This window comes from Cyphellophora attinorum (genome assembly GCF_001299255.1).
Source record: "Cyphellophora attinorum strain CBS 131958 chromosome Unknown Contig10, whole genome shotgun sequence".
Taxonomy (NCBI): Eukaryota; Fungi; Ascomycota; class Eurotiomycetes; order Chaetothyriales; family Cyphellophoraceae; genus Cyphellophora; species Cyphellophora attinorum.
In genome coordinates this window covers 369,276-395,685 of record NW_017253238.1, presented here as the reverse complement: position 1 = coordinate 395,685, position 26,410 = coordinate 369,276, and the positions used below count along the sequence as shown (strand labels likewise).

At 53.2% G+C, this 26,410-nt stretch overlaps 13 protein-coding genes across 13 annotated transcripts; 6 read left to right on the top strand and 7 right to left on the bottom strand.

Moving 5' to 3' along the window:
* Nucleotides 1-253: 253 nt before the first annotated feature.
* AB675_7982 (Sugar transporter STL1) lies at nucleotides 254-2,303 on the bottom strand (the record flags this gene model as incomplete). The annotated part of the gene is made up of 7 exons (XM_018148391.1): nucleotides 254-660; nucleotides 707-1,115; nucleotides 1,166-1,673; nucleotides 1,743-1,856; nucleotides 1,910-1,967; nucleotides 2,014-2,073; nucleotides 2,162-2,303. The coding sequence occupies 7 exons, from the start codon at nucleotides 2,301-2,303 to the stop codon at nucleotides 254-256; spliced, it is 1,698 nt and encodes a 565-aa protein (XP_018000953.1).
* Nucleotides 2,304-3,968: 1,665 nt separating this feature from the next.
* Nucleotides 3,969-5,482, bottom strand: AB675_7981 (uncharacterized protein; the record flags this gene model as incomplete). The annotated part of the gene is made up of 2 exons (XM_018148390.1): nucleotides 3,969-5,392; nucleotides 5,446-5,482. 2 exons carry the CDS (start codon nucleotides 5,480-5,482, stop codon nucleotides 3,969-3,971), a joined length of 1,461 nt encoding a protein of 486 aa, XP_018001144.1.
* Nucleotides 5,483-6,756: 1,274 nt separating this feature from the next.
* AB675_7980 (putative prephenate dehydrogenase [NADP(+)]) lies at nucleotides 6,757-8,529 on the bottom strand (the record flags this gene model as incomplete). The annotated part of the gene is made up of 5 exons (XM_018148389.1): nucleotides 6,757-6,906; nucleotides 6,968-7,099; nucleotides 7,147-8,004; nucleotides 8,051-8,111; nucleotides 8,444-8,529. 5 exons carry the CDS (start codon nucleotides 8,527-8,529, stop codon nucleotides 6,757-6,759), a joined length of 1,287 nt encoding a protein of 428 aa, XP_018001197.1.
* Nucleotides 8,530-8,857: 328 nt separating this feature from the next.
* AB675_7979 (40S ribosomal protein S14) lies at nucleotides 8,858-9,436 on the top strand (the record flags this gene model as incomplete). Its single annotated transcript, XM_018148387.1, has 3 exons — nucleotides 8,858-8,927; nucleotides 8,980-9,052; nucleotides 9,124-9,436. 3 exons carry the CDS (start codon nucleotides 8,858-8,860, stop codon nucleotides 9,434-9,436), a joined length of 456 nt encoding a protein of 151 aa, XP_018001076.1.
* A 288-nt stretch (nucleotides 9,437-9,724) lies between these two features.
* AB675_7978 (uncharacterized protein) lies at nucleotides 9,725-10,957 on the top strand (the record flags this gene model as incomplete). The annotated part of the gene is made up of 1 exon (XM_018148386.1): nucleotides 9,725-10,957. One exon carries the CDS (start codon nucleotides 9,725-9,727, stop codon nucleotides 10,955-10,957), a length of 1,233 nt encoding a protein of 410 aa, XP_018001019.1.
* Nucleotides 10,958-11,349: 392 nt separating this feature from the next.
* AB675_7977 (40S ribosomal protein S16) lies at nucleotides 11,350-11,922 on the bottom strand (the record flags this gene model as incomplete). The annotated part of the gene is made up of 3 exons (XM_018148385.1): nucleotides 11,350-11,640; nucleotides 11,707-11,778; nucleotides 11,854-11,922. 3 exons carry the CDS (start codon nucleotides 11,920-11,922, stop codon nucleotides 11,350-11,352), a joined length of 432 nt encoding a protein of 143 aa, XP_018001306.1.
* Nucleotides 11,923-12,634: 712 nt separating this feature from the next.
* AB675_7976 (54S ribosomal protein L23, mitochondrial) lies at nucleotides 12,635-12,934 on the top strand (the record flags this gene model as incomplete). Its single annotated transcript, XM_018148384.1, has 1 exon — nucleotides 12,635-12,934. One exon carries the CDS (start codon nucleotides 12,635-12,637, stop codon nucleotides 12,932-12,934), a length of 300 nt encoding a protein of 99 aa, XP_018001075.1.
* A 238-nt stretch (nucleotides 12,935-13,172) lies between these two features.
* On the bottom strand, nucleotides 13,173-14,104 carry AB675_7975 (Uricase; the record flags this gene model as incomplete). Its single annotated transcript, XM_018148383.1, has 2 exons — nucleotides 13,173-13,908; nucleotides 13,968-14,104. 2 exons carry the CDS (start codon nucleotides 14,102-14,104, stop codon nucleotides 13,173-13,175), a joined length of 873 nt encoding a protein of 290 aa, XP_018001213.1.
* Nucleotides 14,105-15,159: 1,055 nt separating this feature from the next.
* On the top strand, nucleotides 15,160-19,075 carry AB675_7974 (Protein ste16; the record flags this gene model as incomplete). Its single annotated transcript, XM_018148382.1, has 2 exons — nucleotides 15,160-18,676; nucleotides 18,759-19,075. The coding sequence occupies 2 exons, from the start codon at nucleotides 15,160-15,162 to the stop codon at nucleotides 19,073-19,075; spliced, it is 3,834 nt and encodes a 1,277-aa protein (XP_018000971.1).
* A 285-nt stretch (nucleotides 19,076-19,360) lies between these two features.
* AB675_7973 (Peroxisomal biogenesis factor 2) lies at nucleotides 19,361-20,680 on the bottom strand (the record flags this gene model as incomplete). Its single annotated transcript, XM_018148381.1, has 1 exon — nucleotides 19,361-20,680. One exon carries the CDS (start codon nucleotides 20,678-20,680, stop codon nucleotides 19,361-19,363), a length of 1,320 nt encoding a protein of 439 aa, XP_018001116.1.
* Nucleotides 20,681-21,014: 334 nt separating this feature from the next.
* Nucleotides 21,015-22,055, top strand: AB675_7972 (Importin beta-like protein; the record flags this gene model as incomplete). Its single annotated transcript, XM_018148380.1, has 1 exon — nucleotides 21,015-22,055. The coding sequence occupies one exon, from the start codon at nucleotides 21,015-21,017 to the stop codon at nucleotides 22,053-22,055; it is 1,041 nt and encodes a 346-aa protein (XP_018001266.1).
* Nucleotides 22,056-22,087: 32 nt separating this feature from the next.
* Nucleotides 22,088-24,241, top strand: AB675_7971 (Importin-11; the record flags this gene model as incomplete). The annotated part of the gene is made up of 3 exons (XM_018148379.1): nucleotides 22,088-22,381; nucleotides 22,430-22,690; nucleotides 22,742-24,241. The coding sequence occupies 3 exons, from the start codon at nucleotides 22,088-22,090 to the stop codon at nucleotides 24,239-24,241; spliced, it is 2,055 nt and encodes a 684-aa protein (XP_018001021.1).
* Nucleotides 24,242-24,607: 366 nt separating this feature from the next.
* On the bottom strand, nucleotides 24,608-25,834 carry AB675_7970 (Kanamycin B dioxygenase; the record flags this gene model as incomplete). The annotated part of the gene is made up of 4 exons (XM_018148378.1): nucleotides 24,608-24,793; nucleotides 24,900-25,350; nucleotides 25,417-25,507; nucleotides 25,594-25,834. The coding sequence occupies 4 exons, from the start codon at nucleotides 25,832-25,834 to the stop codon at nucleotides 24,608-24,610; spliced, it is 969 nt and encodes a 322-aa protein (XP_018001168.1).
* Nucleotides 25,835-26,410: the final 576 nt, after the last annotated feature.

The window sequence follows — 26,410 nt, the reverse complement described above, 5'->3', positions numbered from 1 at the left end:
TGACCAAAGTGGAATGGTATTCGCGTTCAATATGACAGGCGTCCATCGACACTCCTGGGTACCATTAACCTCAACAAGACTGCGTCCCGGTACCATGGACATCTCAGTCGACTCGTCGGGAAGCGTTGCCGCAGTGTATACGAAGCAACTTCTCCTGTTGAGCCGACTAACGCACGTCGGACCTTGCTGTAAATGCCGGTCGAAGCAGATCGTTCATCCGCGGACCGCCACCACGCCGGTAAGGAAGCAGATCTCATATCTCCTTCCTCTCCTCTTCCATCTCGCCATGCTCAGTCTTGCCGTCGTAGTCACTGTTCGCACGCGCACCCTCCCTCGACACCCACTGGTTGCTAATTCTTGAGCCTCGTCTGAGGGCTCCTAGATCAGCACTGCTGTTTCGCCTCATCTCTTCTTCCTCCTTCTGCGAGTATTTCTCTGGCCTTCCAGTACGTGTCGCTTCCTTGTCGCGCCACACCAGGAGAGGCGGATCGTGTCGGTAGTAGTCTTCAATATCTTCGAGGCTTCGTCCTGCTGTTTCTGGGTACAAGAAGTATACCATAGGAACGAAGGAAGCATTGAACACCAACCAAATGATGTAAAACTTCCAGTGAAGAGACTGGATGCCATAAGGTGTGATTTCGACGACGAGAAAATTGAAGACTGTATTCGGTTAGCACCTACATCGGACTGTGGTCACTTTACGTACTCCAGTTTGTCGCTGTTCCTGCAGCAGCACCTTTTGTCCTCATGCTGAGTGAGTTGATCTCCGTGGGATAGAGCCAGGGCACGCCCTGCATTCCGATGCCGAAGAAGACATAGTAGAGGAAGAAGAACGCCACAGATGCCGACGCCACCTGCTTTTGTCCATCGTAGCCCTCTTTCTCGCTGTAGCGAAGCAGGGCAGTGATGATTGTATAGCAGAAAGCCTGACCTGCGGCCGCGAACATCAACATCTTCCGCCGTCCCCATTTCTCGACGTTCGGGATACCGATCAAGGAGAACAACAGATATGAAACCGAATTGCAGGCGGCGAGCAGCCTGGCCATCTTCTCTGTAAGGCCTACACTCTGGATGAGCACAGTCGGAAGATAATACGACGTAACGTTTATGCCAGCCTGCCACACTGTTAGACCTTCCCTGAAACATGTCCATACTGGTGGCTCACCATCTGTTGAATGAATTGAGTACCGCATCCCAGCAACAGTCGACGCATGGTCTTCGTGCCGCCTTTACCCTCGGGAGTCTTGCCGCGAAGGAGCTGGGACCATGGTACAGCATTGGCTTTCTCGTACTGGCAAGTATAGACGATTTCCTTGTGCTGAGTAACGATGAATGGATCGTCTTCGGATTTGTCTTCAAGATCGGCAAGTATGGTGAATGCCTCGTCCTCGTGCTCGTGAGCAATCAGCCACCTTGGTGACTCAGGTAGCCAAGGTACTGTTGCGAATAGAATGACGATGAAGATGAATTGGAACGCCAGGGGCAGACGCCACGCAACGCCGCCCCCAACGAAGGAGAACCCGTATGTTACCCAATTGCTCAGGCTGAATCCAGCGATGTTGAGAATCAATTCAATGACAACGAGCTTGCCACGCCACTTCAGCTGGCTTGTCTCCGTTTGCCAGACAGGTGCTGTTGCCGTGTTGATGCCATTGCCGATGCCAGCTACGACTCTAAAACCCCTCTTAGTACGTGCACGACAGGCTCAACAGGTCGGTAAATGGAATGTGGGTACGACTGACCTTCCGACGAACATCTGCCCTAGCGAGTAGCTTGTGATCTGCAGAATTGCTCCGATGGACATAACAATCGTTCCCAAAAGTACCGCCTTCTTGCGACCTATCTTTTCGCCGTACCTGGTCCCCTGTCAGTCAGTCACTCATAGAAAGGCCCATCGGGGCCACCCTACCATGCTGCAAAGACAGCACCAAGGAAGCACCCAACATCGTAGATTGCAACAACAGTTCCTGGACATCATTAGCTCGCTACTTCGAGTGAATGAGATTGACCCACCCAACGTGGCCGTCTTGGTAGGACCCTCAAGATTGTGAATTTGCAAGAAATCTGGAGTGACTATTGACCTGTTAGACTGACACGTATCGCGAAGAATCAGAACCGGGAGATCGATGTCTCGCCACACCAGGTTCATAGGCATACGTACCAATAACGCCGCCAAAGACACCCTGATCATAACCAAACAATGTCATGTCTGTGCCGCAGGCAACCGTGATCCAGAAAGTCAGCCATCCCCCTCTCAGGCCGAAGTACGGCTTCTTGGATCCTGACTTGCTGAGGAGTCCCATGTTGGTGAATCCCGTGACTACAATCTATAGTTGCAAATTGACGATAGCCAGATCGTACGAATTTGACGGCAAAGTCGTGCTTCATATCTCCAAAGCCCCGCAAGGCATCATACGAGTACCTACCTCGACGTCACCGCGCGGCTGGCACGCTAGCTTGTGTGCGCCGGGCATACGTAGCGTAACGGCGGGAAGTATGCACGCTCTGTGGGTAGACGGCAATGCGAGAAATCTCCAGAAAAATGTTTACTAGCAGGCGCGTGAGACCAGGATTAAGCCTCGAAAGGGGAGAACCGAGGCGAGAGAATCAACGAGCCAGTCATGCATACCCCATGGTACCCAGTAGCTGGAAATTTAAGCCAGGAGATCGAAGTCCGGAGATGTCGATCATCGGTGTTTCCGCAGCAGAACGAAGAGTTTGGAAATCTCATCGAAGATGACGAAAGCCAGATGTCGTCCTTTCGCGGGGAACCATGTGGAAGCAAGCCGCTAAGAAGGTGCTTAATGCCCGGAAGCATGGCCCAAGACTGGAGCTTGGAAGTGCTTGATGCCGTGCGGCGATGACCGATGGACGGGCATACACCGGTGCACTGACGTCGTTGAGTACTGCGAACCTTGAACTCTGTGATCTAAGGTGCCGTCGTAGTTCAGTGTCATTGTTGGTGATGTGTTATTCACACGAAGGCTTAGGCACATATCTGCTAGCACCTGAATGACAAGTGATCTGGTCTCACAACAGTACAACATTTAAGGGCTGCGGTGTGCTTGCTTTTGGGGGATATAAGTACCCGAACGGTTTCTGTGTCCGGTCTTCACATAGATGCAACGAATCAAAGGTGACTTTCCAAAAGTCGAACAAGCACTTCGCAAGTGAGCAGGAGCGATAGTGTCACCGTCAGGTGGCAGGTGTGATCAGCAGTAAGAGCCATGCCGTTGCTGCAGGCATGGCAGGTCCTTACACTGATGGGACAGCCAAGAGACCGGTTGACAGGCAAGCTATGACCTTAGGAAATGGGCGATTTCTCCAAGTCCATTAACCCATGTCACCAGACATCTCCAAGTCCATTAACCCATGTCACCAGACATTGACTTTCTGTCCTCCACCACAACCTGTGTGTTTTTACAGTCTGTAGCGCGAAAACTTAGGTGTGAAGATGTCTCTTTCTCTACATCGGTAAAGTCGCCTTGAGCGCTCGAGTATTTCTGTATTCATCAATCTATCGTTCCCACTGGGAAAATAGTGCTTGAGCGGTCAGAGAACACAGATCAAGTTTCCGCATACAAATTTGTATGTGGATTTGGAAACCACTTTGACAAACCGCTCATTTATTTTGGCGACAGCCTAACAGGCTACAGAGACCGGCATCTCACCAGACCGGACGATGCGTCGAACTTGATGCCCAGACCGATTGGAAGCGCGCCCTGGAATTCCAGCGGCATGACCCATAGGCAAGGTCTGCGCATCGGTGTACTGCTCGAGAGGTGTCGGGAGTCGAGGTTCAGAATATGATAGACAGATATCGGTAGGTCAATGAAGTATATCTCTATTTCACACCTCGTGTATACAGCAAAGCTCCTCCCCAGACACCATAATTCATCACAGTCGTCAAACAGCCTTTTGCCTCCGATCGAAATAAACACCACCATCACACATGTCCCAGCACCCACTTATCGCCCCTCAATCGTGTACCTCTGCGACCCGCGCCGTCCAGGAGTTCCATGCGCCTGACCCTGAGGCTCCCAGTACTGCTGCTGCTGGTGGTGACTCGGCCGCGGCTGCAGCTCAGTTTCATTGTAGCGGGCAGCACTCTTCTCACCACGAGGTGACGAAGCACCACTTCCGCTGCGCCTCCGCCCAGCAAGCACAACGACTGCGATATAGATGATACCGACCAGGCCGGCAATGACGCCGTACGCGATCACAGCGCCCTTTGGCACGTATGTCGACCCAACGGGACCGGTGATGTTGAAGCCCAACCCACCGTTTATGATTCCGAGGAGAATGGCGCTGCGACCAAGCCACTGGTGGACAACGCCTTTGATGGAGCGGCCTCCGTGGCGACGGAAGTACAGATGCTGGAGCAAACCCAGGATGGGCTGAAAGAGGACCAAAAGCGCCACGACGATATATCCGATGATCTGGTGGTATTCGTCCAGCTCGGTTTTGTTTCCCAGGAGGACCCCAGTGGCGAGGCCAGCGATCATCAAAATGATGCCGATGACTTGTAGGGGCGCATGCACGAAGAGCACGCGCCTCGCGAATGGGAGGTACATGGTGAGTGCAGCGAGTGGGAACAGGACCACGAATGTGATGGACATGAGTATGCCATGCGACTTGCGGAGCGAGAGCGTGGGGTCACTTGAGCTGCGACTGCTGCCGTTATTGCTAGCACCGGTGTTGGCACCAGAGTCGGCGCCCTGACTGGCGACAGGAGCGATGGCATCAGGGTTCGTCGCGCTCGGTGTAGGACTCGAGCCACCCGAGGCCGAGGCAGATGCGCTGGGGCTGCCGCTCTCGCCTGGAGCGGAGGCCGAGGCCGAGGCACTTGGCTCCGTGACAGCAGCCGCAACGAACGGATTCGAAGAACTGCCTCCGGTACCTTTAGTGAGGTCCAAGTTGAAGCCGCCTTGAGAGCTGTGTTGTTGAATGTTCGCCGAAGTGTCGGTGGAATCGAGGGCGCTGCCGCCAGCATACGCCCATATCCAAGTGCTGTCAGTGGCAGTGGCTGACAGACTGCTGCCGATGCAAGAGTCGCAACGAATGTTTGCGACGAGCGAGCCGTCGGAGTTAACGCGTGATCCATCCAGGACCGTTATTCGGGCACTGGAATCGACATTTGGCTCAACATGGCCAGTGCCCGTTCGGGGCGACACGGTCACGTTGTTGTTCCCGTCGGCGTAAACAACGAGCATGCTCGAGCCGCGCATCTGTGAGCTTCCATAGCCGAAGCCAACCCATGATGTGTCTGAAGGTGCTGAGATTTGTAGATAGATGGTTTCGCCGCTCCCAGAAGCAGTATCCGATGGCACATTGACGCTCAACGCGTAGCTGCCCTCAGAGTAACTCGCAAATTGCGCTTTCGCAAGGGTTGCTGCGAATGGTAAGCATTCAGGGGCCGCTCAAAGAACAGCGCGTTGAACCTACCAAGCAAGGCCGATGGCCACAACTTATTGAGATACATGGCGCAAAAGCACGAGGAACTCAATAAGAACACGTGCGATATGATTCAGAGGTTTCTTTGTTTCAAAACCCGCGTCAAAGAGGATCACAGAGCTCTATATTGACTACGGGGCCAAGGGATCCCAAGGGTTCTACGGAGTAAAGATGTGGAAAGTGGACCCGCCGGCATTCGACCTTGCATGTCCATCCACGACACGATAAAAGTATACGCGTCGGACATTTTGACCAGCACGTCGGACTGCCTTCCCCAGTGAATCACGGACTTGGCAGACACATTATGCAGAATGGTGACGTGCAACAAAGGACGAAACACGTATGCCAACGGGTGTGTTGGTCTATGCGCAGTGTTTGATCGACGAACAGCACACAAGCTCATGGCGTTGTGTTTTCTGTTCGGAAATCTTCATACCACACCGGACGCGGAAGGGGAGATTTGGCTATGGGGGTGTTAATTCCAAACGACGGGTACACGTACGCCCATGCTCAGACGGGCAGGTCAACGGTCTGGGCTATTCTTGGCCCTACGTATGGTAGGGCCTATCGATTGTGCCATGCTTGCTCAACGGGCGCCGATTGCTTCACTGATGTGCCCGTGCAGTAGACTGCTTCGAGACTGCGAATTATCTTCATGTAATTCTTGAGCAAAGGAGGCGCAGCATGTCAAGAAACCTTGAGATAAGGGGTCGATAATAGATTGCATGCTGAAAGGTAAGAAGCGGACATGGGCCTTTTGGGCCTTGGTTCCAGGGACTGGGGCTCGCGGGGCCAATGATGGATATTGCTGACCGACAACCTTGACCTTATTGGTGGGACTTGGACCGTCACTTGTCGGCATTGCATGATCTACCGTGCAGCACTTCCGTCGCATGCTATCGCAAACAGCTATAGAAGGCACACGTAGGCTGGCCGCAACTGTTCGAATTTCGCAGCGACAGATTCGGCGGTCCATGTCCCATTGTCAGTCAAGACGTAGGGACAGGAGCACTCAGAAAATCTGACGCATCCTCCTGCACCGTTCCGAACACGAAGATTCAGGCACGACCTTCGTATGCTGTGTAGCGAGAGTGATCTTCAGATCGAAGGTGGATCGCAAAGCTAACGGCATTCCACACGTGACCCATCGTGCTTGCCAACGCCTGCGAAGCTGGTCGGTTTCCCGAACCAAGCCGTACTTCTGCTTCAGAAGTAATCCATGACCACAACGACCAGAGAAAGGTCCTGCGCAGTGGTGCCAAAACGCGATTCTTGGTGGCCATAGCCATCGTGCGTTCGCATTCACGACTTCGTTTGTTCAACGATAGTCTTTATCATATCGCTACCCAATTTGACAGCCTCAGGAAATCGTGGTGCAAAGTACTTCTGAAACTTTTCAAATCGATCCCGGTATGCTTCAAAATCGCCGAAGGACACACAATCAGACCATGCCTGCATGACGGAATGTTAGCAAGCCGACGACAAGCAGGAAGAGATTTTGCCTTTGACTTACCCGTGCGGCGAATGTGAACTCTAGGTCGTCAGACCGGAATGTATTGTCCTCGATAGCGGTATCAATGACTTCGTCGATGAGAGCATCATTGCGGAACAGTGCCTCTGTGACTCCCAACCAGATCCGAAAGAGCTGCTTCCATTAGCGCGATGCGCGACCCGTCCTCAAAGGTGACGTACCGGTGTCGAACATATCATATGATCATATGGCACGATTCCGAGCTTCCACCAGGTGTCAACAATAGCGAGCAGACTCAGGTGATTGTTGCGCATACGCTCCTTTGGGCCCTTGGACAGCGAGAAGCGGTCCAGCGTCTCCTCTGATAGGAGCAAACCCTGATCTTGAGCATCCTGCTTGAACACAGCTGCACCTGCTGTCTTTATGCGATCAGTGAGCTCCTGTCTGTGTCCGCCAAGCATGAGCTTGTACAGCTCAGTGACAGATGTTGCATATTGTCGAATCTGCTGCTTTGCCGCAGGGTTCAAAATTGCCAAGCCAGCGTAGACGTGCCATTTGTTGGAGTAGATCCTCATCATGATGTTGATCTTAACATTCTCGATGCCGCCAACATATCGGTTGATCTCCCATGGGAACTGGTTGTTGGCCGCCCAAGCACTGCCCATGCTCAGGAACGCAGCGTGTGTAACAGCCTGGGTATCAGCTGTGATCCGGTCATGGCGTTCTCCCGAGAGAAACACAACCTTGGATTGCAAGCACGACAGGATCTTGACCACAAGATCCACACTTTGCTGGGAGGCTCTGTGTTGGATAATGACTAGGGGCTGGCCTTTGGGATCTACAGCGGGCCCGTGCAGCGAATGGCATGAGACAATCTCGACGTCTGGTGGCAAGTACTTCTCAAAAGCTGCCAGCTCAGGCGCTTTGCAAGACGTCTGCCCACCAACGATGGCACCCACCTTTGTCGAGGGGCCATACTCAGCCACGACTCGTTCGATCAATTCAGCTTCGACGCTGTAGATGATCCAATCGCTGACTCTTGAGACAAGGTGGCCGTTTGGCAGGACTGTGATGCCTTTCTGATGTCGTCAATGCGGTCCTGATCATGCACGTCTATAGACCAACCTCGTTCTCGAAGTCGCGCTTCAGTGTCTCATATTTTGCAGGCAGATCGCACGCACAGATTCTGGATGGGACATAATCAGTGATTTGCCATTGATGGTAAAACTACTTGGAGAAAGTCAGCTTCAGTCTCTTCGTTGATTCAGTGAAATATTCAGGGTCGATGTTTCTCTCAGACAAGAAAAAGTAAGGTAGCGAGATATTTACATCATTGGGCGGCCGGAGCAACAGAGAGTAGAACCAGAATGGAAGTACCAAGTTGCGTCCAGAGCGCTCGAGCCAAATGCACTCAAGTCATCCTGGAGATTGAGGGAGGAAAAGGAAAAAATGTTGGCTTACCATAATGATACAGAACAGGGTACTTCGCTTGTAGACGCTGCGACAGAGAACACCTACTTCCAGCCAGCTTGACTCAGTCGCCGAGCGTACATCCGCCCCATGTCGCCCATGCCAATGATCCCAACCGTGATAGATTTGTCCATATTGAATACTGTTCTGGGACACTCATGGGCCGGTTGTATTGAAAAGCGTGTCAATCGCCGCAGGGACCTCCAGATGTCAGTCGCATCGGAGCAGACCAAGCATCAGCAAGCGGGTGCGGCTGCCTTTCGTCTGATACTTGATGGGAAGGTCAAAATTGTTTTGGAGCTTCGAATTTGAAGGACAAATTGATGCCAAGCCGCTCGACCTAGATGAGTTAGCGCGAACTTTTGTCCCGCACATATGATTTTGCCCGCTGCTTTCGAGATTGCGACTCAACCAGCAGTCTTTCTAGCCTCATCGTCGCCAAACAACACCGACAACGCAAAGATGCCTCCCAAGAAGAAGGTCGAGCGCTCCGCTCAGGAAAACATTTCTCTAGGCCCTCAAGTCCGCGAAGGTACACAACACTGCGCACCGAGCGCATCGAACCACGATCTGACCTTTTCTAGGTGAACTCGTCTTCGGCGTCGCTCGCATCTTCGCTTCGTTCAACGATACCTTCGTCCACGTCACCGATCTCTCGTGAGTCCTCCATACCCCAGTAGGAACACAAATACAAGCAATGGTTCACAGGCTAATACGGGTGATTCCAGTGGCCGCGAAACCATCTGCCGTGTGACCGGTGGCATGAAAGTCAAGGCCGACCGTGACGAGTCTTCCCCATACGCTGCTATGTTGGCTGCTCAGGACGTTGCTGCACGCTGCAAGGAGCTCGGTATCACTGCTCTGCACATCAAGATCCGCGCTACTGGTGGTAACGGTACCAAGACTCCCGGCCCTGGTGCTCAGTCTGCTCTGCGTGCGTTGGCTCGTGCTGGCATGAAGATTGGCCGCATTGAGGATGTTACGCCGACGCCGTCTGACTCTACTCGTCGCAAGGGTGGTCGTCGTGGTCGTCGTCTGTGAAGGAGTGGTTCACAAAAGTCATGTCTACTTCTGGTAGATGTCTATGCTGCGGTATGGCCGGTAAGGCTATATTGTGGGATCAAGCAATACGCGAAGAACGGCGGTGATGACTGCCTGGTCTTCGATCTCGGTGCATCTGTCCTTCCATCCGTCAAGATGGTTGGGACATGCCTGAATGACAGAAATTTCCAAATGCATCACCTGACCTGCCTTCCTCATCAACCGTTCTCAAACGTAAATTCGTAATCCTCCCTCTCCAACCAGTAGTAATGGACGTATGGTACACTCATGAGTGCCAATACTGACCGCCTCGATGGCAGAGGAGGGACCATTACGATCCTCGACCTGCCACCAAACACTCTTGTAGGTCTGGATTTGCTGTCATTCAATTCGTCACCAAAGTTCCATGGCATCAAAGACGTACCTACTGGACCTCACTTTGTATACACCGGAACGGACGCATCATTATCGATTCGCCATGGATGCTGGATCGACGTTGGTGGCTCAACGATTGACCACGTGCTAAGATGGAACGAACATGACGAGTTCCTAGATATCGTCACCAATGCAAAAGCTGTCGCGCTAAAGGCCGGTCCGAACCTGATCAACTATGCTGCCATTCAGGCTGCAACGGCAAACCTTCAGACCTCTGAGAAAAGCACACAAGATGACGAAAGCAGGAGGGAGAACGAACCCAGTAATTCAGACTGGGCACAGCTTACGGAAGGCATCGACTCAACAACAATATCACGTATCATCCCATCCACTTCCATAACGTCTATCTCATCCGCGCCAGCAGACGCCGAGACTATCCCCGGCCTAGTATCATCAGAAGTCGAAGCAGCTCTCCCGGCTAACTCACACCTGAACTTGATCCCTATCAACCTCAAGCAGACATGGGCAGAGGGCGACATTGGCTCCGTGCGAACAGAACGAGCCCGTGATCGAAGCTGGTATCTGGACCATATCGCGTCTAATTTGGGCTGTTCCATTCGTTCCATATACCCAGAGGGCGGACCACGTGTGGGCTACCAAGAGATCCTAGCCGAGCTACGCTTTACCTTCCTGATGGTCCTCACGCTCGCCAACTACAGTTGCTTGGAGCAATGGAAGCGACTGCTTACACTCCTCTTCACCTCCAAGAGTGCGTTGTCAAAGATGGAGAACTACTACATCGACGTCTTGCAAACGCTGGCTTTGCAACTCATCCACGCCGACGACGTGGAAGGAGGGCTGTTCGAGTTAAGGGAGGAGAGCGGGAGCGGATGGCTACGAAGCTTGATGCGAAAATTTCGAGGTTTCGTGGAGGATGAGCTGCCAGATACCGGAGGAACTTTGCGCAAGGAGCTTGGGCGGTTTGAGAAGATGTTAAACGAGCAATTTGGATGGGAGTCAGGCAATGACTGGGCGAGACGAGGTACGGTGCAGTTAGAGGACGGCGAGGTGATCGAAGTGGCATTAGATGATGCCGATGAGGACGAGGAGGCTGGGGATTGGGCTCCTGTTGTTGTTGAGACCTGACGTGGTCGGTCGTTCTACATGGCATGTGATGAAAGGAATACTTCGAGCGGTCAGAGCTCGATGTCTTTGTCATTCTGACCAACGTGTGAGAGAGCAAATGCTTTGAACTGTTGCCTCGTTCGGCTGTATCCCTCCACAAGCAATGTGTGGGATTCATGCTATCATATGACGAAGTCCCACTGTCGATCGTGCCCCGTCCGAGGCCGACGTCTCGCGACCGTTTCTTTCCTTGCTTGCCAGTCCCTCAGATCATAGCTGGTGGCTGCACGAAACATGACACCTCATCCGCTCTCGTGGAAGCAGTCGTGGCACCTGGGCTCATCTTCATTCTCGAGCACTCAGAATGACCACCGCAGCCAGACCCCCACAACCACACCACAGCAAACATCCACCTAACGATACGACTTCTGGTATCTTGCCCGCGCACCCGGACCACCAAACTTCTTGGGCTCACTTCTTCTGTTATCCGCAACCAATAGCGTGCGATCATACTGCACCAGCGCCTGCTTCAGCGAGTTCTTGGTGTGCTCATCGACAAACTTCTGGTAGTAGGCGACGATCGACTTGGCGATAGCCTGACGGATGGCATAGACTTGGGAGGTGTGACCACCGCCTTGGACGCGGACGCGGATGTCGACTTCGGCGAAGCGCTCGAGGCCGAGGATTAGGAGGGGCTCGTAGACCTGTGTGTGTTGTTAGTCCTTGTTTAGCGCTTCGAGGGCGTTATTTGGTGGACGTTGTGTGCATACCTTGAAGCGGAGAATCTCAGGCTGGACGAGAGCTAATGGCTTGCCGTTGACTTTGACGAGGCCCTTTCCTTTCTGCGAGCAGAACGTCTGTCAGTACTTCCGTCTTTTTCTATTTCGCGCTTGTCATCGAAACGGGAGTGTGCGCACCTTGCATGTTGCGACAGCGGTCGCTGTCTTCTTCTTGCCGAAGCACTGAACCATCTGCGGGGCCGACATAATTGCGGACGGCGTGTGCAGAGTTCGTTTCGAAGGAGTGTGAAGGGAATGCGGATGTTCGTGGACTGCGCTCAAGATGTGGTCGACTTCCGGCACAGATGCAGTGGGCGATTAGTGTGCCAAGAAAAGGGAATTTTCGACGCCGGCTGACAGTCATTCTCCGCTACGGTTGTCGAAAAAAGCACTTTGCAGCAGCTTAGGTTCGCCGTAGCGTTCGATGTCTTCACGCTCTCGAGCAGATCTTAGTTATACTCGAGGCGAACTTCATTGTCTTCTGACGTTGCGTGTTGAGCTCAGCGCTGCAGGAAGTGCCTCTCGAGTCTTGAGTTGTTGCAAAATACCTTACCGACACCAATGCGCCGGTAGCACAATCCGCCATGTCGCAGCAGCTCGCGAGATGCATACCTACCTCCTACACTCAATGCCCATGACCTCCCAGGAACAGACTAACCACCACGCAGACACGCCTCGCCTACTCGCGAACATGGCACTTCATCGACGTCGGCACCGACCCCCGGCCACTCGGCCGCATCGCCTCCTCCATCGCGACCTTCCTCATGGGCAAGAACAAACCCATCTGGGACCCCTCCACCGACTGCGGCGACTACGTCGTTGCTGTGGCTGCTCAGACCTGCACACCACTGGCAAGAAACGCCTGCAAAAGCAATACTACACACACAACACGCGCCCGGGATCGTTAAAGCAGATGAGCATGGACAAGATGTTTGAGAAATGGGGCGGTGGGGAGGTGTTGAAGAAGGCGGTGAGCGGGATGCTGCCGAAGAATCGGTTGAGGGACAAGCGGTTGGCGAGGTTGAAGGTCTTCGAGGGGGTGGAACATCCGTATGAGGAGAATGTGGTGAGGATTGAGGGAGTTGTGCAGCGGAATGGGATACCGCCGCCGACGATGGAGGGGAAGGTGATGGAGGCGATTATTGCGGATGCAGAGATCAAAGGGCAGACGACGACGGGGAGTGCTACAACTGGAACCGGGAACTCGAACGCACGGTGAGAGATGCAGTTGTGGCGAAGCCGGCGTGCGCAAAAGACAGATACGGCGAGGCCATCGAGCACTATGACATGAAGTGTACTTACGTGTTAACAGAGAAGACGTGTATTATATGGCTCATTGATTCTTAGATTTCATTACATTCATAATATGACCTCTATCTACAACTTCGACGATTTCGCCGATGAACCCCTGTAACGCCCTGTCAGCGCCCGCTCTGAGATCGAATGACCCGGGACCCCTACCTGCTGACGGTACACTTGATGAGACCATTGGGATCCGACTGCGGTGCGTACACCTCCGCATCCTTGCCCGTGTTCTTGAGGCCATGATGCCAATCAAGGTTGATCTCGAAATAGTGCTTGTTCGGCAGCGAGTAGTCGACTGTCTGGACGAGCGGCTGGGCGTCGAGAATCTCGCCGCACATCTTGTACATGGTGTTCTGCACAGACGGGCTTTCCTCCAGGGCGAAGAGGCGGAAGGTGATCTCCCGTGCCTTGGTCCACGTGTCGTCAAACTTGGCGACGTTTTGCTTGACCTCATCGAGGCTCGAGAACTTCCATGTCCAGCCAGCGTCAACTGATGTGCTCAGAATACGATCGTAGACGTCGGGAAGTGTTGTGAAGTCGTCCCGGACGAAGTGGTGGAACTCGGAGCCAGTGCTCTTCAGGACCAGTAGATCGGAGATGCCGGAGCGAATGTCAATGCCGCTGCGGCTGACGTCTGCCTGAACCACCCGCTTCTCGGCGCCGTCACGGAAGAATGAGTGTGGATGAGGCTGACCGTTGACAGTCATTCTGGTCCATCGGTGTTGGACGACGGTGATGTGGGCGATCTTGATGTGGTCGTACTTCTCGATGAAGTGGTTGCCTAGGATGGCCGCCCATTGGTCCACGGGAGTGATTGAATGGAGCTTGGCATGATGTATGTGGTGTTCTTCATTGAGTCTGTGGCGACGACTACACTGTTGTCTGCCTCTGTGTATCTATAGCGGGTCAGACCAGCATCGACTTTTTGAAAAGAAAGGGCTACTCACGAGACATCGATCTCTCCTTCCAATAGGACACACACGGTCATCTCGACAACCGTGTGAGTCTTGGTGGCTTCATCACGCTCGACCTTGTACACGCGGATGTTGTCCTTGCCATATCGAGCAGCTTGTAGGCGAGGCATGGTGACTGATGGAGAAATGTATAAATTGGTGGGAGTTATAGAGCTGTTGTTATGTTTGAAATGCTTGTGGTAGTTGTTGAGATGTGGTCGTAGCTTGTGAGAACAACTCCTGGACTGTGGACGATAAGAGGTCTGTCTATATACTCAGAGAGGGGCAGTCGTGTTGTCCTTATCTTTGTGGCAGCTCGAACGTCCGTACAAAGTTTCAGGGCAAACAACGGCGAGCCGCGACGAGGCGCTGAGAGGCGGCACTGGACGACGCGGGATGAAGTTCTGGACTGGACGGTGATCTGCTAGTGGCAGATGAGTTGGAAGCAGGTGAATGTTACCTTTCTATTGGGTAGGAAAACGCGACCTAATCGAAGGCGTACGATCGGTCAATGCGACAGCCTCAGCGTCGGAGGTCTCCGACTGGTGGTGGCATAGGCGAATTCAGTAGCAGGATGGGAAACACGGCTTTACGAAAGTCACTCATGAGAGGTTTTCGGTAGTGCGAGGCATGAAGAAGGGGTCTTCCGCCTCGAGGACTGATGCTTGCCTTGCAGTTGCCGGTCAGTAGATGGGCCAACGATGAGTTGTGTCGAAGTCGATTCCTCGAAATGCACATTGGAAGAACCCCATTATTTCCGCCCGCAACGGGCGGGACAGGGACCACGCTCGCTTGTAACCTTGCCTCCGCATTCGACTGAGCGACCGTCTCACTTGCATCAACATCCTACGAACCACACTCGGCCATTCATTCCACGCTTCCACTCCTCCACTCTCACTGCTACGCTTCGACGGCCGTTCACGAAGTACACGAAGTCTCACTTGACAATCTGGCGGTGTCGATAGCCACATACTCAGTCCATTGTACTCGTAGACTACCAGCACAAATTCCGTGACGAACATCCAGAGCGGCGCAACTTCGACGACCGAGAGAATCGAATTTCTAGGTGACACAGCACACGACTGGCTTGACAGACTGAATGGCACAAATCTCCCCTTGATAGCTCCCACCATCCGCTGTCTCCGAGCCTGCCGCATGGGCGCACCACCACCGACTTGATGCCTCGATGGCATCACCGAACGATGCAGCGGGTTACTCTGTGACACCTACCCAAAGAGTTGCATTCAAACATGCCTCGCGCAAAAGTGACGACCTCTCCTCAACATGGCACAGACCTTCTACCAAGAGCAATCGGTCTATGTCAGGAGGAACCACTCAGCTGGGTCAACCTCTGTTGGGCAAGTCTGCCCTTGGCAATGGACCGCCTGGTAGTTTCAGTACGGACTTGAAGAGCGCCACACAGTCGCGAAGTACAACACCGCAGAATGAACAGCCGTCACACCGCGACATGCCTCGACAGTCGTTTTCGAGTACGCGCCCGAGTGCTGGGGACTGGACCGACAGCACTGAGTCGCGGCAGGCATTCGTGAGGGCTCAGATCGCAAAAGAGGAGAAGATCAAAATGGGAACGGAGAAGTTGAAGGAGGCCTTGATGAGCAAGAATATGAAGCAGGCTAAAGATCAGCGCCTCGCGACGATAGAACAAGAGTTGGGTACCTCGAACAGGAAGCTCGCTGAGTTGCGAACTCAGCTCGATCACGAGACGCGAGCACAAAGTCCAACGACGCCGCCTTCGAAGCGGCAAACAAGCTACTTCAGATCGAGTCCCCTTCGTTCCCCTCGCCTGGTCGGCAGAGAGGATCTCGATGTCGAAGGTCTCAACGAGGAAGAGTCTCCTACTGTAGTACTCACAGAAACTCTACAAGCACTCGAGATGGAGGGAATGCCACCGGACTACTACATTGAACGCGCTAATACCCTGGTACAACTGTTTAAAAAGCATTCAACTCTGAAATACGACCTGGCCTGGTCTGTGTTCAGCCTAAGAGTCCAGCTGATGCTCCTGAGCGATAGCTCGGACGTGGTGGCGGCAGGCTATCGACTGACGAGACACGCCATCACGGACAGATCTTCCCTCAGGACCATCAGATCATTACACACAGATGAGCTCACCGTGCTATCACTGATCAAGAAAGACAAGGCTGCGTTGGAACGCGAACAGGCTGTGAAACTCGTCCGAGCCTTTCTCGACGTGAAGAGCGGCGTCTACGAGCTCTCAGTAGCTGTCGTCCGCAGTCTGGTTGCTGTCGCGGAGCATAATGATGATACTCTGAAGGATATCTGTCTGTTGACCTTAGCCGAGATACTGACGAAGCACCCTTCGCTGCTCGTCTCAGCCGGAGGAATGAGTACGCTCACCGATGCTCTTGCGAACGGCAGCTTTCCGACTCCAGATGGTCTTGTTGCCGCTTTCTTGCACATACTGGATCATCCCAGACAACGGCAGTATCTCAGCACTGGTCGCGAGTTTGAAGCTATGTTTGCGCCATTCACCGATCCAATGCTGCTGAATGGAAACGAGGAGAAGCTCAAGCATTGCGCCAAAGCCATCGCGGCTATGCTGAAAACGTGGCCGGGCTTCTTAGCGCTATCTGAACGCAATGCTATGTCTCTGCATTCGCTGATCGAGTCGTTACAGTATCCGATCACGGCGGCCCGAGGCATCATACTCGACTTGCTGATCGACACATTGAGAATCAAAGTGCCCTATTGGTCGGACACATATGTCGCCGGACGAAGACTGACCACGTACGGACGGGTGAACACAGAAGCCGCAGAACCAGACATGAAACGTGCACCAGCCGATGACAGAAGTCATGGGCGCTTCGATCTGACTTATCACTTCTCGGCGATCGTACTAGCTGTACTGATCAGAGTCGGTCTGATACCATCGCTGTTCAACTTGATCAAAACCGAAGAAGATAACGCATTGCGACGGCGAGCCATTCTCGTGCTCACCGAAGTTCTGCGTATGGCGCAAGACTCTCTTCCAACCACAGTGAGCGCGAATATCCAGGTGCTGGCACCGCTGCTGTCTCCAGCCCAGGACTTTCTTTCTGACAGCCAGGCTGGAAACTTGGAAATGCTCTACCAGATCGAGAGCATCAATCGTACCAAGAACAAATCCAAACGCTCGATAACCGAGCCCGCGCATACTGTGGAAGACTCTTCTGGTGGGCCTGCGATGGCCAAGCGCTCCAAATACAGTCCTTTGATCGACGGAGACCAGTTCAGACAGCTGATCACAGATTCCCAGGTCCTGCAACATGCTTCCTACATCAAGTGGAAATGGGACATTATCATGGGTCTGGTAGAAGGGCCACTCACCAACCCGAAGCGTCTCGACGAAGCCATAAAATCGAGCAAGTTTATGAAGCGATTGACGGGATTCTACCGGCCCTTTAAGCATCGCTTCAGTGATATACGCAACAATCAGTTCAACCAACGTTACGTACGATACGGATGTTCGCTATTTCGAACATTGTTGCAAACAGCAGTTGGGATACAATTCTTAGGAGAAAGCAAGGTACTGCGCCAAATCGCAGAATGTCTTGCTCAGGTCGACCCTCAGAGTGGATTGACATCTACTTCGCCTCAATTCGATCGCTATCAAATGACTGAAACCCTGAGCGGCGGCTACTTTGCCATACTTGGAACACTGAGCTCGACGCAAGAAGGCGTGAACATCATGGAGAAATGGCATATGATGGACATGTTCTACCATATCCTCGGACAACGAGACCGAGACGACCTTGTGCGAGCCATCCTCGGGTCAATGGACTTCACTCTCGACACGCACCTCAGAGTGATGCTGTCACAAGCCCTTACTTCAGCTTTCAAGGGCATACGGCTCTTCGCGACCAAACTCCTCCGCCGCTATGCTGTAGCCCGAGGTATAGGCCAGCCAGACTCGAGCGCTCACTGGGCACTCCGCCTAGTCATGACCCAACTCTACGACCCAGACGTAGAAGTCTGCGAAGTCGCCGTAAAGATTCTCGAAGAAGCCTGCGAGCTCCAACAACACCTGGAATTCGTCGTCCGCTGTCGCCCAGCACTTGACCACCTAGGCGAGCTCGGCGCGCCCCTCCTACTTCGATTCCTCGCCACCTCCATCGGCTACCGCTACCTCAACGGCCTCGATTATATCACTCAAGAAATGGACGACTGGTTCCTCGGCCGCAACGACACCTACGTCGCACTTGTCGAAGCCTCCCTCGCCCGCGCCTACGCAGACACAGCCATGTCCAAAACATCCTTCTCCGCCCCCGAAGACATCGACATGGGCGAAACGGGCCTTGCACCAGCGCACTTCTACCGCGAATTGGCCCGCACGGAAGAAGGTTGCAAACTTCTCCGCCAATCGGGGCACTTCTACGAGTTCTCCTCCACCCTGCGCGATTTCGACCTCGAGGACGACGACTCCGAAACCCTGCTCAAAGTCAAAGGCAGCCTGTGGGCCGTAGGCAACATCGGGTCCATGGCGCTGGGCGCCCCCTTCCTCGAAGAAGACGACGTCGTCAAGTCCATGGTGCGCATCGCCGAAGGCGCGGCCGTCATGTCGATCCGCGGCACGGCTGTCTTCGCACTCGGCCTATGCAGCCGGACCCTTCACGGCGTGCAAATGCTAGCGAGAACGAATGGGACACGACGATCGATTCCCGCGGCCACTCTTTGGTCTATGCGTGCCTCGGAACCTCGACCGTCTGTGCATGAACACCACCCACACCCCGACCACCAACGTCCCGCAACCACTAACTCGCAAAGAAACCAACAACCACTACACATCCTCCACCACCGACGCCGATCCCATCAAAGCCCGCATCCTCAAACTCGTCATCAGTATGGGCAATTCCGTGACATACAAGAAGATCGGACAGGACCTATCCGTCTTACGCCATAAACACCCACAGGCGTTTATGGATGTGGGATTGTTTCGGAAGACGCTGGTGTTGCTGGAGAGCCATCATTATCGGCTGTTGGCCAGGCAGCATATATTGGATCTGTTTGATAAGAGTGTGATGCGGAGGCTGGTGCTGGATGAGGATGCCGACTCAGAGGAGACGGAGTCGGATACGAATTGATGAGAGGGCCGTGGAAGACGTGCATGGTGTGGAGGATGTAGCGAGTAAGGTCCCAGTACACTTATGCAATTATAAGCAGAGATGCGCTGGGGTTGACATAAGTCGATCATCAGTTTTCTGTCATTCACGTTCAATTATGCCAAGCTTTTTCGCGACCAAACATGAATGCGCTCTTTTGACTGGTGTTTGCGAGGTAGAGAAACATGGTGGTGTTCCGTTGCCATGAGGTGTAGTTTCAGCCCGCCTCAACCTCACTCCAACGGCTGGACTCCATATTACTTTGCGTCACATCTGTTGTGTCAAAGGGACTGCGACTTTTCTCGCTTGTCGTGTCTTCTCGAGCTCGTCGCTGAATCCAACTGTCTTGACCGATTTACTCGACCTCTGCTCGTCAAGGACATCGCCGTCCCATGGCTTGCATTTCATGACGATTCCACCACAGCGAAGACAAGTCCATCCACTGCCTTCTTCGGCTTCGATCTTTCCAGCGATACACACGAAGCAGTAGATGCATCGGCATGGTATCGTCTCATAGGGGTTCACGATGTCTGTATCGACCGAGCCGATAATGCCGCCACTCGCTCCAGTGTTTGCACCAAGGATCTCAGCTTCGGATGAGGCTGGGTTCTTCTCTTGGTAACAAATGGCACACGTTCGTTCTGGTAGAAACGAGAGAGGTCCAGATTTGCTGCGAGTCTCGTCGTCCCCATCTGCGTCCTCTGATTGCACCATTGACTTCGTCTTCTTCCAGGCCCGGCTCAGCCATCTCCGCCATCGGCTGATACCTACAAGAGGCAGCAAGAAGAGGAGAAATTCGGTGAATGCATGCCACACCAGCTGCCGGTTGAGATACTCGAATGACACTTCACGACTGATCTGATTCGATGGAGAGACCAGACGAAGTTGTAGTATGCGGTCGACTAGTGTACGGTATCGACCATTGACGAGAAAGACGAGGAATGATGTGAAGGCCGCGATGGAGTGCGTCGCTGAGACATAGGATGTTATGCGACTCAGCCGTTGTACGTTGGCTGACGGCGCAGTATAGCCACCTTCTTGCTCGATCAACCAGTCCTCCCAGCGATCCCAGCCGTATCTACCAAAGACCGTGAACAGGCCATACAGACTCTTCTGCCACCGGGTCGGCTTGCTTTGCAGAGCAATAGGTTGTCGAGCATCGGCGTATCGTAGATTCTGCAGCGTCGCACCGTACGAGGCGTTGTTGTCCCATATCGATAGCTTGAATAGTGCAACACGGAGAGCAAGCAGAATCTCTTGTGACCAGTCGTCCTGCAGATGTGCCCCGAAATACTTGAGTCCCTCAGCAACCTGCCCTTTCAGGAGGGTGATGAGCTCATCGTCTAATAACTCTGCATCCACCTGCCCAACGCGGAATGCCGGTCGTGTTCCCTCAGAGCGTACAAGTGTTGCCCAGAAAGATGTCAATGGGGGAGCCGCGCGGTTCAGAGGAGGCGGCAACCGTGCGATGGGCGTCGACTGTGCGGCTTCTTCGAAAGCAAGTCTACGTGCATCGGCTTGACGCTGTCGGTCGGCTTGCCGTTGGAGTATCCGTTCTTGAGCAGCAGCAAAACTGCTATTTGACATGGTTCACGTGGGCCGCATTGCTCCGAGAAGATGAGTTGTGTTCAAGGATGTTGGGCGCAAGTTAATTGCCAGATGTTAAAGAGTCGCCTCGAATTCAAATGACGAGCCGAGGCACAGAACGGCGGCCCGTTGCGCTATTATACGCAATTTTCATGGTTTGGAGCCCCTGGTCGACTGTTTCAGCCTTGTCTCGTGAATGACCATTGAATATTCAACAGTGAATTTACGCATCAAGGCCTTCCGGTCACTTCACTTGCCGAATGCTAAAGGTGGCCAGCAACACAAAGACTGACACTCAACAACATAGGTAGCTAGTTTGACATGCCTACCCAGCATGCCTTCCTTTTCGATCGAGGTCGAAGGAGAAGCGAATCCCTTGAGTAGGCAGGTGTTGCTGTCGCATTTATCAAGCAGTCTCTCAAGTCATCACAATTTGAAGACCTCAGCACAACAATTCTCTAATTGGGAAAGAACATCTGGCTATTACGCACTGCTGCAGGATCTCTACGCAGATTTCTCCCTTCCCCAAGAAGTTCGTTTCCAGGCAATCATCCAGCTGAAGAATGGCATCGACAAGCACTGGAAGAAGCACTCGCAACATGCCATCTTGCAATCGGAGAAGGTCGTCATCCGAGACCGCGCCATCTCACTCGGTGTCCACGAACCTGTCCAAAGCCTTGCGCTGCAAAATGCTCTCATGCTAGCTAAGATCGTCCGCTATGAGTATCCTAACGACTGGCCTGATGTTTTCACCACCATCATTGAGCATTTGCGCAAAGCCAGCCAAGATCCAGCAGCATATCAGTACACATCGAACATCCTAATGATCTTGTTACACGTCATCAAAGAGCTTGCTGCGGGCAGACTTCAGAAAACGAAGCGGAGCCTGCAGTTGATCTCGTCAGAACTACTGCAGGTCCTCGGCACACTGTACCTGCAAACAGTCGAATTATGGATCAACGCTCCAGGAGAGCTTGACATGGCCGCGGCCCGCAACAGTCACTCAGCTCTCAAGACCCTAAGAAGGCTACTTGTGTCGGGTTTTGAGCATCAACATCGGGAAGCAGAAGTCAAGCAGTTCTGGGATCTCTTGCAGGATCATCAACAAAATTTTTGGATCACTCGACAGCGCGCCGAAGCGTACGAAGTTGTTGCTACAAAGCACTTACTGCAGCTCGCGAAATTGTTCCTGGAAATGGCCCGTCAGCATCCAGCCCCCTTCGTCCTGCTCGGATCGATGGAAATCTTGAATCGATCATGGACGATCGTCAATGAATGTGCCAAGCTTCCAAATGTCAATGCTACCTTCGACTGGGAGGTCTATCGAGATGGCGATAGCTTGACGAAGACTCTCCTGTGGACAAATTGGCCTTGAAGGCATTATTACTGTTCCGAGCTTGCATCAAAATGGTCTTCCAGCCTGCTCTTACATTCCGGTTCCAGACAGGCGAAGATAAGGAGGACCGCAAGTTAGCGACAAACGCGATCAAAGAACAGATGTTGACTGATGGATTCGTCTTGCGTTTAATGGAAGTATTGGTAACTCGATACTTCGTGCTACGGCCGTCGGACCTGCGCGAGTGGGAAGCGGAGCCAGACGAATGGGAACGAAGAGAAGAAGAAATCGCAGACGCATGGGAGTTTTCTCTCCGAACATGCTCAGAAAAATTATTTCTGGATCTGGTCATCAATTTCAAAGAGGTATGTCATGAGTCGGTCGCATCGACCCAGCGTGCTGACAAACGATAGTTGCTTGTACCACGGTTACTGCAAGTCTTCCAAGAATACAGCAGAGTCGACAACACGGATGTGTTGCTCAAAGACAGCCTCTACGCCGCGATAGGGATCGCTGCCGCTTGCTTAGACGATGTCCTCGACTTCAATACGTTCTTACGATCAACACTGATACCCGAAGTCCAACTAGTGAAGCCTGGGTACAATCTTCTGCGTCGGAGGACTGCCGTTATACTTGCACAATGGGTCCCGATATTGCCAGAAGGTATTGACAGGGTGGGTCCTCACCATAAGTACATACTGAGTCATGCAAGCTGACTTTTCCAGTTTGCTGTGTATCAGATATTCGCATTCTTACTCCAGCAAGGCGATCCGCTCAATGACAGCGTTGTTCGCGTCACGGCAGGGCGGCAGCTGCGAATGGTTCTGGAGCCTTTCGAGTTCAAATACGAAGACTTCGCGCCGTACGCTACGCCAATACTCTCCAACATCATGCTCCTGACGTCCGAGACCGAGCTTTCGGAAACCAAAATGGCCTTGCTCGAGACCGTTCGAGTTGCGGTCACCAAGCTTGAGGGCCAGATCGAGCCATATGCTGCAGGCATAATGAACATGCTGCCGCCATTATGGGCTCAAAGTGGAGAAGAACACCTCATGAAGCAAGCTATCATTACGATGATCACTGCGATTGTCAACAGTCTACGAGAGAAGAGTCTGACGTATCACGTCGCCGTCTTAACAATCATCAGTGACTCTATTCAGCCCGAGTCTGAAGCTGCAGTATATCTTCTAGAAGAAGCATTGGAGCTTTGGAATGCGATCCTTGTGCAGACGCCATCGCACAACCCGACGGACGAGCTGCTGGCTTTGATGACCTCGGTGCTTCCACTACTCGACATGGGCTCAGAATTGCTCCAGCAACTCTTTGACATCATCGAGTCGTACATCGCGCTTTCACCCTCAACTGTCCTGGCTCCAACATTCCTTACACCCTTGGTAATGTCTCTGAAGAGCCTCCTGCCGATGCTAGCATCCAGTCGAGCTCGAGATGCGTCTCACGGACCGCATGTGCTTGAACACCTGGCAGCCGCAATAGCATTGCCAGAAAACTTTAACAACGTGGTGCGAGAGCAGATGACAGCATCGCTATTCACAGTGCTGGTCAGAACAGGCTACCTTGCAGAAGTCCTGCGCATTATCAAAGAGGCATACGAGTACCACAAAGATCCACGACCGAATCGAAGACCGCCTGACGTTATCGGCCCAGGCGAGACCAGCCTCTTCACACTCCTCTCGCGTCTGGCCCTCCTGTTCCCATCAATGTTCATCGACGCCATCAACAGCTGCTCGGACGACTCGGCCGCCTTTAATTGGCTGGTCATAGAATGGATCGGCCATTTCGACGCCATCGGCGACGTTCTACGCAAGAAACTGCAAGTCCTTGGCATCACAGCACTACTCACTGCATCATCTCCACCACCACTTATCCTGCTAGAGCAGCTACAGTCCCTCATAACGATATGGACTGACCTAGCCACTGAGTTGGGTCAAGAAGCCGCCGAGGAGTCGCAAGGAGACTATCTGTGGTGGTATGATCAGCCCTCGAATACACCCGACTGGGAGAACGCTACGCCGGAGGATAGGAGGAAGAGGGTGATGAGTAACAATGATCCCATCTACACTACCAATATCCGGCAAGTGATTGGCGAGCGGCTAAGATTTGTGGTTCAGAGCTGGCCCGGAGGGCAGCAAGCGTTTGAGCAGGAGTGGTTGAGTCGGATCGATCCAACCGTGATGCAGTCTTTTCTGGAGTTGAAGCTTCTGTGAATGGCATAGGGTAGCGCTATGAGAGACGAGTCCAGATATGGATTCGATATGAGCATGACTTAGGAGAGTCGGTTCTGCATAATCAGTGGTTGCGTACGATGAAACCGTCGCCCATGTTTTCCAAAGGCTTGAGCAGGACACAGAGCAGAGCACGTAGCAGAGCGCCTTCCCATCCCACAGTAGGTAGGTAGCAGTCCACGAGTTACGCATCGAAGAGACTTCTCACCACGGATCAAAGGTCCAGCCCAGACAAGGATTTCCCTCTGCAAACTCCATGTTACTGGGACCTGTGCTCGGTGGAGAGTCTGACTAACAGGCACATCTGCAACGCGCTGCCATCCCATCCCACGAACCTCTCGATCTCTCTCATGCCTTCTCCAACCAATCCGGCGCAGTTCGAAAATTGGTATCCTCCGTGGTCGCCGCCAGATCCTCGGTATTATACCACTGAGCTCGCATCTCGACACCAGACCTCGCCGCGTTCTCAAGGAAGAATTTTTGCTGGGAGGAAGGCAGGTGGACCTTGAGGAAGGAGTTTGGGTAGTGTGGGCTCTGTCAAGCGGGTGAAAGTCAGTCAGTCAGCCAGCCACCTCAGATGCTAGCAAAGGAGAATCCCATGCGTTTGTTTTCAAAAGAAACGACGCAGCGTAAAACGCACCATGTATCCCAAAGCCAGCATAACCCGATGCTTATCACTATGATTCGGCATCCCCGCATGCCACAGCCTCAGATCCCTGATCACCACATCCCCTCTGCTACACTCTGGCTGAACCGGCGGCCTCACCCTTCGCCTCTCACCCACAGCCTCAGCCGTGATCGGCGGAATCACACTCCCGATCTCACTCGCCTCCTGGTACGGCGCAATGTCTTCCTGTGTCTGTGCAACGACCTGGTCCGCCTGCGTCGTGTGGGCGTGCGAGCCGAGCCAGAACTCTGTGGCGCCGTTGTGGATGGTGAAGTCGCAGAGGGGAATATTGGCGATGAAGTAGTGCGGGTACAGTGGGTGGTCGTGGACGAGGTCTTTGTGCGGGGGTTGGCGAGCGGTTGTGGTGTTGGCGAGGGCGGTATTGGCTGTCAGCCAGTTCCAGACTGGTGGGTGGCCGAGGTAGCTATTGCACCGAAGAGATTCAGGCTCCGTGTTGTGTAGTGACCGGACATTGAGAGGTGCTACTCACGCATTGGCCGTCTGCAGAACGAACGGGTTGAAGTACACGTCCTTGCTCAGCAGCTCCGGCTGCGTTACTGGTGGTCGCTGGAGGATATTTGCTTCGTTGCGCCGTTAGCTTTGTGTGCTCAGAGCTGCTTGGGCGGGCCTTGTGAGCCCAAACCGAGACGAAGCACAAATGACTTACACTTGATGCCGAAGTTGTAGGTCTGCTTCGGGTCACTGATGCGGCGCTCGGCATCAGCACACATCCATGTGTTGAACTGGTCAATAGTCTCAACTGGTATCACGTCCTTGAGAACGACGAGGCCGTCTTGATGTAGAGCACCGAGGACCTTAGCCAAGGTCTCGGGGCTGTACTTGCCTTCGCGACGCTCTTCATGTGACAGGGAAATGGACTGCGACTTGTCAGTGGAGCCTAGAGCCATGGCAGTGACTCTGCAGAAGGCTGAAGAGCAGTACAAGGTGGTGAGGGTCGAAGTAGTTATCGCCAGGCCAAGAGGCCCACGCAAAAGTCTAAAGAGGGTGTTTCTTTGCCCAAGCCCAGCGCTGCCCGTGTCTTCAAACACCTTCCCAACGCCTCCCACCCTTCCGCCTACCTTCCAAAGAGCAAAAAGCAAAAAGCGAAGATGAACTCCGGAATTGAGCCGACTATGAACCGTCAGTATGCGGAGATTCGTAGGAGTTGTAGTGTAGGACTTACAGGCGGGACTCGAACCCGCAACCTTGAGGTGGTCTGTTATAAGAGCCACACGCTCTACCGATTGAGCTACCCCGGCAGGGGAATTTGGTTGCGTTCTCTGTGCGAGAATTGGCGCAAATTTGTGCTGCGCAAATATATGATGCTGTACAAAAAGCAGCTGACTGAGGCAGCCTTTGAAGAGATTTTCGCGGCTGTAACCGCTCCTGCCCCTCCTGAGTCACTGTCCCCGAAGCCTGATGTCACCCCGCAGCAGACATTGCTTCGGCGAGCCCGATCTGAATGCATTGCACTGGACCACGAC